Source organism: Myotis daubentonii, chromosome 12 (assembly GCF_963259705.1).
Source record: "Myotis daubentonii chromosome 12, mMyoDau2.1, whole genome shotgun sequence".
NCBI classification, from domain to species: Eukaryota; Metazoa; Chordata; class Mammalia; order Chiroptera; family Vespertilionidae; genus Myotis; species Myotis daubentonii.
Genome location: NC_081851.1, coordinates 65,075,251 through 65,087,891, shown reverse-complemented (window position 1 = coordinate 65,087,891; position 12,641 = coordinate 65,075,251). Strand labels below are relative to the sequence as shown.

The 12,641-nt window shown below is 39.4% G+C and overlaps 1 protein-coding gene across 2 annotated transcripts in view; it reads right to left on the bottom strand.

The window, feature by feature from the left end:
- Positions 1 to 9,555, bottom strand: part of NLRC4 (NLR family CARD domain containing 4) — a 35,507-nt gene extending 25,952 nt beyond the window's left edge. The window contains exons 1-2 of one of the 2 annotated variants that reach the window (XM_059660190.1): positions 8,850 to 9,555; positions 2,182 to 2,307 (exon numbers count right to left, since the gene is read on the bottom strand). In XM_059660190.1, coding sequence (XP_059516173.1) covers position 2,182 — 1 coding nt within the window. In that variant the 5' untranslated portion in view covers positions 2,183 to 2,307; positions 8,850 to 9,555. Of the gene's footprint in view, positions 1 to 2,181; positions 2,308 to 8,339; positions 8,524 to 8,849 lie in introns of those variants that run through there. The other variant, XM_059660191.1, reaches the window with a different exon arrangement.
- Positions 9,556 to 12,641: the final 3,086 nt, after the last annotated feature.

The following is a 12,641-nucleotide window of genomic DNA, read 5'->3' as shown; positions in this document are numbered from 1 at the left end:
CAAAGTAATAGCTCAATACATGGTAGCCACTATTTTTAGGCATTATTCAGCTGTTATCACTCAAAGGAGTAGCATTTTTTTTATCTGCCAAAGATTTTGGTCTTTGCTGAAGCGTATCACTGAAGAACGCTGTCTGTCTCCAGCATAAGCCCTCTTGCCTCTAGTAATCCCTGGGAAGCTATGCCATTTCTGTCGAATGCAGAGCACCCTGTACCCCGGCAGTCCACGACAGCTCAGTGAAATGTCTCCCGGGTTTTTTCTCTTAGACACTATCTGCACCAGTTTTCCTCCTGGGCTAGGCTGCTCCTGGTTTTCAGACCTTCATGCATTCACCCAAGCGACAGGCTCCTCCCGAAGGACTGTGGCTTCTCTGGTCTCAGATGCACCATCAGGCACTCCGACCCCGAGGATCCCACCCCAACGTGCCTTTCTCTCTGTCACAAATCTCTACTACTAACCTCAGCTGGGATGTTACCACATCCCTGTCCATATGTCCGGTTTGCCAGTCTCATCTCTGGGGTCTCATCTGTGCTTCTCTGTCTCCTACATTCTCTGTACGGAAATGACCTCCAAGTCTGAATCTGGTCACAGTCTTCATTTTACAGCTGAAGAAATGTTGCCTCAGAAAGGCCTAGAGTCCTCCACAAGGTTACAAGACTAGTCTTTTGTGTGTTTGTGTGTGTGTGTGTGTTTTGTTTGTTTTAAATATATATATATATATATATATATATATATATATATATATATATATATATATATTATTGATTTCAGAGAGGAAAGAAGAGAGATATAGACACATCAATGATGAGAGAGAATCTTGGATTGGCTGCCTCTTGCACACCTCACACTGGGGATCGAGCCCGCAACCTGGGCATGTGCCCTGACCAGGAATCGAACCCATGACCTCCTGGTTCATAGGTCGATGCTCGACCACTAAGCCACACAAGCCAGGCAAGACTAGTCTTTTGGATGCTACTTTTCTTCAGCTGTAAAATTAAGACATTGACTTTAATTATTAAAAAGACTCGTGCAAAAGACTGAATAAAGTCACATACCTTAAAATGTTTTAAAATTTGAAAAGTATACTGTTATATAACTATCAGATGTTCTTATTAATAACCATGGTATATATTCCTGTGTACTACCATACCCTCTCTTATCACGTAGTTATGTGAAAACAATGCTGCTTATTCACTCATTCTTTCTTTCATTCATTCGGTATTCATTCTTATCAGAATATCTCTGTTTCTAAACCAGCACAGTACAGTAGAATTTTCTATGATGATAAACATGTTCTATATTTCTGCTGTCCAATAGAGTAACCATTAGCCACATGTGGCTATTGAGCATTTGAAATGTGGCTAGTGTGCTCATGCAACTGAATTTTACATTTTATTTATTTAAATTCACATTTAAATAGACATGTGGCTAGTGGTCACAACGTTGGATAGCACAGTTTGATTACCCAGTAATCAAAATGGTGTAGCTCAGTAGTTGAGCATCAACCTATGAGCCAGGAGATCATGGTTTGATTCCTGGTCAGGGCACATATCTGGGTTGTGGGTGCAATTCCCAGTAGGGGGCGTGCAGAAGGCAGCCAACTGGTGATTCTCTCTCATCATTGATGTTTCTCTCTCTCCCCCTCTCCCTTCCTCTCTGAAATATATATGTGTGTATATATATATATATATATATATATATATATATGTATATATACATATATACATATATACATACATACATACATATATGTATATATAGAGAGAAATATATATATATTTCTATGTGTGTGTGTGTGTGTGTATATATATATATATATATATATATATATATATATGAATTACATTTTGGTTGCCATGTGAAACACCATGTTTCTTCACAATGCACTTGATAGGTACAGATCTCTGCTATCTGGCTGGGAGGATATGCTAATAGGTGATGACAGAGGACCAAAATTTTAAAACACACCTGATTGCTCTTTGTGTAAGTCCTACTCTACCTGTGTTTCTGCCTTTTATCGTGGGCTTCCAGGTTTATAACTGAATTCTCAAACCCACAAAAGAATATTTATTGGGAATTCCACATATAACTCACCAAGGGAAGGAATGAATTGATTTTTCACTCAATATCATTTGGTGGCATACTATATAACCAGACAGATTTTATTTCTAGTATACTTACTTGTTCTGAATAAAAGCTTTCCACCCTTCTATAGCTCAATAGATAATATTATTTCCAAATGGACCGTTCAAAGATAATCCCAATATTGGCTTCTTCATTCTTTAAAATGATCCTCATTCTGTAAAACTAACAAAACAGAACCAGAAATTATCAGGCAGCAACCATAGTCACTTTTACTTATTCTTTTCCCCCCACACTGAATAAGGACACAATATACATAATATTCAACATCTGTTGTTGTTTTTTCATTTATTATATATTTTGAGATTTTTGTATATCTAAACTGCCTCCTTTTAAAAATTAACCTCATTGAGGCACATGACAGAGATGGGAAAAAATCATGAAAAAAGTATAGGATTCTACAAATTACTTCTTAAATGCTTAAAATCTTACTCTACTTTCAGAAAATATGAAACTGAAATTTGTAGACCATACATTGTGTTTTGTAGAAGATGATACAGAATTCCAATCACTCAGTGAGTCAGGTAGTGTATGGAGGGCTAGAAAAAAAGGAGCCATTGTTTGAGCGAGGTTTAGGAGGTGGAATGACCAGACTACATCAGACTGGATAAGAAGGAGGGAGGCACCTAAGTGTTTTGGCTTGGGTGACAAGTGGACAGTAGCTTTGTTACTGAGACGAGAAGTCAGGAGGTGGGGCAGTTTGAGGTGACCAGTCCAGTGGCATGTTAGAAGAAAAAAAATTACAATTAAAGAGCCCATACCCAGAGGAAAGACAAATCAAAATACTGTATTACCAAGTTAATATAAATATTTTTAAACTTAAAAACAAACCGTTCAGTGTCATTTTTTTAAAAAAAATTCTTACCCGCCGAACCGGTTTGGCTCAGTGGATAGAGCATCGGCCTGCGGACTCAAGGGTCCCAGGTTCGATTCCAATCAGGGGCATGTACCTTGGTTGCAGTCACGTCCCCACTGTGGGGCGTGCAGGAGGCAGCTGATCAATCTTTCTCATCGGTGTTTCTGACTTTCTGTCCCTCTCCCTTCTTCTCTGTAGAAAATCAATAAAATATATTAAAAAAAATCCTTACCCAAGGACATGCTTTTATTGATTTTAGAGAGGGGGAAGAGAGAGGGAGAAAAAGAGAGAGAGAGGGAGAGATTAGAGAGAAACATTGATCAGTTGCCTCCTGCACGGACCCTGACCGGGGATTAAACTGTAACCTGGGTATGTGTCCTGACCAGGAATCAAACCAGCAATCTTTTCGTGCACAGGATTTGATGCTCAATCAACTGAGCCACACCTGCCAGGGCCAGAGTTTCAATTTTTCAAGAAGCAAACGTTTTGGAAATTGGGTTTACAACAAAATAATGTGAGTATACATAACACTACTGAAGTGTCCACCTAAAATGGTTAAGATGGTAAATTTATGCTACATGTATTTTACGGTTTAAAAAAATTGTTGCCCTAGCCAGTTTGGCTCAGTGGTAAGAGTGTCAGTCTATTGACTGAAGGGTTGCAGGTTCGATTTCGGTCAAGGGCACGTACCTCAATTGTAGGCTGGATCCCCGGCACAGTTGGAGCGAGTGAAGGAGGCAGCCAATCAATGTGTTTCTCTCACATCAATATTTCTCTCTCTGTGTCTCTCCCCTTCCCTTCCACACTCTCTAAAAATCAATGGAAAAATATCCTCAGGTGAGGATTAAAAAATTGTTAATATCTGGGTTTCTTTTATGGTATTACTATTATTAATTTTGTTATATGATTATTATTGAAAATAATGTTGTATGAAGGAGGGAAGTGTTTGAAATGATTTTCTTAAATGTCAAATACGCTAGGTACACCCAGCCAAGCATACAGATAGTCATGCTTTTAAGGCCAACTTTTCAACACTGGAAAAATAAATAAGATCAAAATGAAACTTCATCTTAGAAGGATGGGGCAACAAAGAACTGGGCCCCAGTGCATCTTTTTGAGGGGCCAGAGAATCTGAGCCCTTCAGAGATAAAAGAAACAAAAGCTATCAAGGGAAGAAAGACTGTCTTCTAGGAAAAATTTTCTTTTCTTTTTAAAAAAATTTTTTTATTGAATTTATTGGTATGATATTGGTTAATAAAATTATATAGGTTTCAAGTGTACAATTCTATAATATGTCATCTGTATATTATATTGTGTGTTTACCACCCAAAGTCAAGTCTCCTTCCATCACCATTTATCCCCCCTTACCCTCTTCCAGTTACCCCAACTCTCAGCGGGTCATGAAATCAATTTAAGTGGCTTAAAATTAGTATATTATAAAAATTAAATAGAATTAAAGCTATCAGAATGCACTGCATTTTTTCATGAAAATTTTGTTTTAATTATTTATATATCCTAGTGATGTTAGTGTATTTATTTTTTTATTTTTTTATTGTCTAAAGTTTTACATGTGTCTCCTTTTCCCCAGTTGACCCCCGCACAGCCATTTGCACCCCAGGTAAGCCCCCACGTAAGTGTATTTCTTATTGTGAGTTGAGGTCAATAAAAGTTTGAAGGTGTGTTTTAGGGTATCCCCACGGAGGGATATTTAATTCTGCTTGGAAGAAATGAGTTTTGAGTTGTTCTTAAAGGAAATCAAAGTTGGCCAGCCAGTAAAGGGGAAAGACTATTTCTAGGCAGAGGAAGCAGCACAGGGAAGGAGCCCTGGGGAGAGAGCTGAGAACCAGGACTGGACAGCACCTGGGTGTAAGCAAGGCCTATTTTGGTGTCAGGAATGAGTTCAATTGTCAGCTCTACCACTGACAAGCTGGGAGTCTTTGACTGATACACAGAAAACACTCAGTAAACAGCAACTACTAGTTTTTTTTTCACCTTTTTCCACTCCCCCAGAAGAGGTGTGCCTGAGAGGAATCAGACCTCCACCAACAGGGTCAGAGTTTAAGAGAGAACAGGGAAAGAGGAAGAAGATAGAGGAAGGACCTAAGAAGTTCCTTATATTCACTTGTGAACAGAATAAACTAATCCTAGAGTTGGCTAGGCAGTCACTTTGTCTGAAAAAATAATCAATTAAAAATTGCTACGTGGATCATCAGGCAGGAATCTCAGCTGATTTTGAAGATGCTAATAATTCATATTCAGTTTGGATACTGGTAGTATTCTTCCTACCCACAGAGAGAAAATCTGTGACCAGACCAGAGAACTAACTCAAAGATAATTGACTAATTATCCATTGCTCTTGAGAATAAAATCAACCCATAGTCTGAAGCCAGGTAGTTCACTCACGGTTACCCGCTGGCATAAAGGACAGGGTTAAGACGAGTTTGCTGCCCTGAATCGTGGCTATGGCTCTGAACACTTCCCCACCTCCTTAACCAAGCGGTTCAGTGAAGAACTGAATTGAATGGAGGAAGTCTTTTCCTACATTTGTACTTTGAAAAATAATATTTAGAACTAAATATGGACATTTTAGCCCTGGCCGGTGTGGCTCAGTTGGCTGGAGCATCATCCGGTACACTGAAAGGTGGTGGGTTCAGTTCCCAGTCAGGGCACATGTCCAAGTTGCAGGTTCAATTCCACTCAGGGAATGTGCGGGAGGCAACCCATCAATGATTCTCTCTCACATTGAGGTTTCTCTCTCTCTTTCCCTTCCTCTCTCTAAAATAAATAAAAAAAATTTTTTAAATGGATATTTTATTCCAAATGTTTCCATGAGCTCCCGAGAGAATTGAAGTTCCTCAGGAGCCATATAACCCACATCTATGGATTCATCCCAGAACTTATGGATGAAATGAGGGGAAAGTCATATGTAATGGGAACAGAGAGGCAGCACACAGAAGTGGGAAGTATGTGTAGCTTTGACTTTGCAGCAGTGAATTCAAATCCTCACTTTGCTGTTCATTAAATGGGTACCCTTTCCTTACTGAGTCTTGCTTTCTTTCTTTTTTTTTAAAATATATTTTTTATTGATTTCAGAGAGGAAGGAAAAGGGAGAGAGAGAGAGAGAGAGAGAGAGAGAGAGAGAGAGAGAGAGAGAGAGAGAGAAACACCAGTGATGAGAGAGAATTATTGATTGGCTGTCTCCTGCATGCGCCCTACTCGGGATAGAGCCCGCAACCCAGGTGTGTGCCCTGACCAGGAATCGAACTGTTACCTCCTTATTCATAGGTCAACACTCAAGCACTGAACCACACCAGCTGGACAAGACTTGCTTTCTTTATCTGAAATGCTGATATGATTAATCCCCACCTCCTAGGACTGTTGTGAAGTTGAAGCCCTACCTTATCCCCCCCTACCCCCACCCCCACCCCCGCCCCGCCTTGGGACATTACTGTATTTGGAGATGGGGCTTTTAAATAGGTAATTAAGTTAAAATTAGGCTATTAGGGTGAGCCCTAATTCAATCTGACTGGAGTCCTTAACAAGACAATGAGATTTGTACACAGAGACCCAGAGATGCAAGCTCAGAGGAGAGACTGTGAGAAGGCAGACCTGCAAGCCAAGCAGAGCGCCTCAAGAGAAGCCACTTTGATCTTGGACTTCAGAACTGTGAGGAAATAACTTTTTGTTGCCCTAGCTGGTTTGGCTCAGTGGATAGAGTGTTGGCCTGTGGACCAAAGTGTCCTGGGTTCGATTCCTGTCATGGGCATGTACCTTCGTTGCAGGTTCCTCCCCGACCCAGGCCTGCTCAGGGCGCCTGCAGGAGGCAACCAATGGATGTGTTTCTCTCACATCGATGTTTCTCTCTGTCTTTCCCTCTCTCTTCTACTCTCAAAAAGCAATGGAAAAATATCCTCGGGTGAGGATTAAAAAATAATAATAATGAAGTAAATTAACTTTCTGTTGGTTAAGCCACCAGTCTGTAGCATTTTGTTATGGCAGCCCAAGAAGCTAATACAATTAGCATTATAGAAGTGGGCTGAACCAGTAAGAGAACAATGACAGGAGGCAGAGTCCATCCTACTTCTGTAGACCTGAATCATGCCAGTTGACCTCCCTTCTCACATTTTCTATCCCTCTGAAGCAGAGTTGTAAGGATTAACCGAGATAAAGTATGTAAAGACACTATTAACGATAGATGTCCTATAACAGTGGGTTCCTTCACTTCTCTCTAGAACAGAGGTTTTCAACCTTTTTCATCTCATGGCACACATAAGCTAATTATACTACTAAAATTCTGTAGCATTCCAAAAAATATATTTTATGCCGATCTGACAAAAAATAGGTATAATTCTGATTGATTTACAAAAAAAAAAAAAAAAGTAATTACTGCCCTTTTGGCTCCAAAGTGACTTTTTAAAAAATCAGGTACCTATACTTGTTTATAAGGATTTCTGGTATCAAGAATTAACCAGCCCTAGCCTGTTAGCCCAGTCCGGGTAGCTCAGTGGGTTAGAGTGTTGTCCCAATACACCAAGATTGCAGGTTCAATCCCCAGTCAGGGCACATACAAGAATCAATCAAGGAATGCATAAGTAAATGCGACAACAAATTGATGTTTCTCTCTCTCTCTCTCTTTCTCTCTCTCTCTCTCTCACACACAAATCAATTTTTTAAAAAAATCAATCAGACACAACCTTATTATGTGACATGACCAATAAGATGCAACTCCATTATATGACCTATATTTATGGTTCAAGACAGGGCATTCACACACACCAGATGGCTATTGTTGTGTTGTCATTTTTTTACACTCTAGGGAAAAGAGGTCAGTGCCCCTGGCTAAGTTGTCAGGTAGTGCATGTTTAAAATTTTTTTTGTGGCCTATTGGTTCAAAAATCGCTGTTCTAGATATCAGCTTTCTCACCAGTAATGCAGAGGACTAAAGTTGCAGGTTCCGCACCGCTCCCCTACCCTTCCCCCCGCCCCCCTGTCTTTTCAGCTACCTTCTGTGATTCCAACAACAACTTTAGGAACAAAAATATAAGCCCAAAAAGTATTTTCAGAGCGCTTTCCCTCACTTTGTCTCCCTTCTGATTTAATTCTATATTTACACATCAATCCCAAGGAGCCTAATGAAACCCCACCAGGCCAGCCTAACAGACTATCCAGCCCTACAAGTTTCACTGCGGGCAAATCCAGTCAAATCCAGTCATGCAAAACCACAGTCTTTAGTGTTAAGGCTTTTATACCCCCAGGCACAAGCTTTAAATAACTGTAAACCCAAATTGTAATATTTGGTTCCAAAACCCATTTAAAACCCCATTATCTTTCCACACAGTACCTGGCTGAACAATCCAGTTGCCCTGTTCTTGGTGGATCAAATGCTTTTAAAATAAAGATTCTTTTTATTTGCTTTCTGTTTCACAGTGTGAGGTCTGGTGTCTTGTAGATCTGAGGTCTCTGTGTTCTGTGGCTGGGGATTATAAAGGCAAACACTGACGAGTTCTCTTTTTTTCTTTTCTTGTCAAAGCATAATATGAATGGTTTGGAAACAAGAACTACTGTTCAAAAGGGGAAGATGAGTGTAAGTAGAAGTAGCCAAAGAAGTAAAACTTGAGACTTAAAGATGCAAAAGCTAGAAATGTACATTAGGAAAGGAATTATTCATTTGTTTCCTATTTGTTCATGATATGTGAATCCTATTGGCTTATTTACTCTATAGCTTAAAATGAAACAAAGTGTTTTGAATATTTAATTTGCATTAATTTTTTATGGGAGAGAGAGAGTGAGAGAGAATGAGCTGGTTTGGTCGATTAAAGCATATTGTTACTGCAGTCAAAGTCATGCTTACCATGTGTATCCTGGATCCCGGCAGACTTCTAGCAAATGCATACTGTCTGTCACCAGGGTCCTGGGCAAGGCTAGCACAGAGCAAATGCATCACCACTGTCAGTCGGCTCCACTGGTGATGCACAGGGCATTTCCCGAATACAAGAGTCACAGCCTCCCACTAGCACACACACACATTCAAAGCGAGTGGTCACAAATTCCGGAAAGCCAGTTCACCTTCAGCTCCGGAAATGAAGAAATCTCCTGGCACTTCTCTTGAGACTGACATTCTTGCATATTTCTATCCCCTATCATTGCACAAATGACCACAAGCTTTTTTATGTTACTTAACTTCTTATTTCAAAAAAAGGCATTCTGACATTAAACTATGTGACATAGAGGAATATCTAAGTTTTCCCCCCAAGTAAATTTCTGCATTTTAGGGTTTCTATGGGAATAACAATGGTGTTTCCCAACTTGGAGGTGCACTTCTGTGAAGTGGAATCAAGGGCTGTGTTATGAGCTGGATTTTTAAAACTTTAGTGGGACCTATATGTAAATGTATAGTCACAGAGAAAAAAATTGTAAAGATAGTTATCAAGCTCAGCTGGTGTGGCTCAGTAGTTGATCATCGACCTATGAACCAGGAGATCATTGTTTGAATCCAGTAGGGGCATATGCCTGGGTTTTGTGCTCAGTTCCCAGTATGGGTCATTCAGGAGGCAGCCTATCAATGATACTCTCTCATCATTGATGTTTCTGTCTCTCTCTCCCTCTCCCTTCCTCTCTGAAATCAATCATATATCCTATATAATAAAAGGTTAATATGCAAGTCAACCAACACTATGATGCGCACTGACCACCAGGGGGCAGATGCTCAACGCAGGAGCTGCCCCCTCTTGGTCAGTGCGCTCCCACAGGGGGAGCACCACTCAGCCAAAAGCTGGGCTCAAGGCTGGGGAGCACAGCAGCGGTGGCAGGAGCCTCCCCTGCTTCCATGGCAACACTAAGGATATCTGACTGCTGGCTCCCCTCAGGGAGCAGGCCTAAGCTGTCAATCAAACATTCCCTGAGGTCTTCTGGACTGCAAGTGGGCACAGGCTGGGCTGAGGGACCCCCCACAAGTGCATGAATTTTGTGCACTGGGCCTCTAAAATATATATATATATATATATATATATATATATATATATATATGAAAATGATAGTTACCAAAATATTAACAATGCTTATCTCTAGGGGCAGGATTTTTTTTTTCTTCTTTTGCTTATCTGTATATTCTAATTTCCTTTTCAAATCACCTATCACTTTTGTAATAACAAATGATGGAATACAGGATAAAAAGGGAAAATGTGGAAATGTGGTTGTAGTGGGCCACCCAAATATATCAGGTCTTAATCCCTAGAACTTGTAAATGTGTCTTTGTGGGTGTGGTTAAATGAAGGATCTTGAAATGGGGACACAATTCTGCATCATCTGGGTGAGCCCTAAATGTAATTACAAGTGCCTGGCAATTCTGAATTTTTATTATACAAACTTCCTGTTAAAAGTTTTTTGTCTCTTCTCTTGTAAATCAATTTTATTTATTTATTATTTTTATTTTGTTAAAATATATTTTATTGATTTTCCTTACAGAGAGGAAGGGAGAGGGACAGAGGTTAGAAACATCAATCAGCTGCCTCCTGCACACTCCCCACTGGGTATGTGCTCACAACCAAGGCACGTGCCCTTGACCGGAATCGAACCCGGGACCCTTGAGTCTGCAGACCGATGCTCTATCCACTGAGCCAAACCAGTCAGGGCTCAATTTTATTTTTTTATGTTATTTTTTTCTTCATTGATTAAGGTATTACATATAGTAAATTAATCTTATTGAATGATAATTTATACACATGAAAATATACCTATTTAAAGTTGAATGAGTTTTGATAAAGACTACCTCAAACATAATACAGAAGGCTTCCATGGTCCTAAAACATTCCTTCAAACCTATTTGCAGGCAGTTTCCCTGCCCACCAGCTGTGGTCGGAGACAACCACTAATCTGCAGTTTATAATCTCTCGTTTAGAATTTCTTATGAATGGAATCATAGAGTATATGTTCTTTGTGTCTGTTTTTATCATAACTTAGCATAATGTTTTGATATTCATCCATACTCTTGTATATGTCATTAATTCATTTCTTTTTATTGTTGAGTACTATCCCAATCATATGTATCACATATATTACTATATATATCACAATTTTTATCATTAATATGTTAATTTATGTTTGGGTTGTTTTTATTTATCTATCTATCTATTTATTTTAATCCTCACCTGAGGATATTTTTCCATTGGTTTTTAGAGAGAGTGGGAGAAGGAAAGGCAGAGAGAAATATCATGTGAGAGAAACACAGTGATTGGTTGCCTCCTGCACACGCCCTGACCAGGGTCCAGGCTGGGGAAGAGCCTGCAACCAGGAACATGCCCTTGGCCAGAATAGAACCTGGGACCCTTCTGTCCACAAGTTGATGCTCTATCCACTGAGCCAAACCAACTAGGGCTGTTTCTAGTTTTTAGCTGCTATGAATAAAGCTGCTATAAACATTTCTTTTTGTAGACATAGGTTTTCATAAGGTAAATACTTGCGATCAGAAGTGATGGGACACATGATAAGTAAATGTTTAACTTTATAAACTATGAAATTGTTGTCTTTGTGTATTAGAGTTCTAGGTGGTCCACATCCTTGATAATAGCTTGGTATTATCAGTTTTTTAAATAAACTTTCGTAGAACAGTTTCCGATTTTTAAAAATTGTCATAATACAGAGTTCTCATGTACACCTGCACCTACTTTTCCTATCATTAATACAGTAAATTTATCAGTTTTTAAAATGTAGTTATTCTAAGGAGTCTGTAGTGGTATCTCATTGTGGTTATAATTTCCATTTCCATGTGACTAATGATGTTTGGCACCATAAGGTGCTGATTGGTCAAATAAGTATCTTCTTTTGTGAAATATTAAAAATCATTTTGTCAATGTTATAATGGCAATGAGATATAAGAATTCTTAAGTATTTTAGGGACCAATTGTTTGTCAGACAGATGGATTGTGAATGTTCTCTCAGTTTGTGGTTTGTCTTTTTTTTCAAATATATTTCTTTATTGATTTCAGAGAGGAAGGGAGAGATAGAAACATTAATGATGAGAAAGAATCATTGATTTGCTGCCTCTTGCATGCCCCCCACTGGGGATTGAGCCCGCAACCCTGGCTTGTGCCCTTGGTCAGAATGGAACCTGGCGACTCTTCAGTCCACAGGCTGATGCTCTATCCACTGAGCCAAACCGGCTAGGGTTGTCTTTTCATTGACTTAATGTCTTCAACAGTTTTTAAATTTTATGAAGTTCCACTCATTTATTTCACCTATGATTTGTACTTTTTGTATCATATTTAAGACCTCTGTTAACCTGAGATAGCAAAGATTCCATCTGTAATCTTAATTCTTTTATTGCCATGTAACATAACATATTCACAGGTTATGGGTTTTAGAATGTAGACATCTTGGGGGCCATTATTCGGCCTACCAAGTAATTCCATTACCAGAATGAAAAAATGCTCTTCTGTTTCTAGTGTGCTGAGTGTTCCACTCTCTCTAAAAATCAATGGGGGGAAAAAATCCTCAGGTGAGGATTAACAAACAAAAAAAAAGGGGGTGGGGAGAGATGATAATGATCATGAAGAGGAAGGGTTGGAAGATATGGATGAAGGGGAGGAGGACGAAGAAGGTGAAGAGGGGGATAAAGAAGAGGAAAATGAAGATGACTAATGGAACA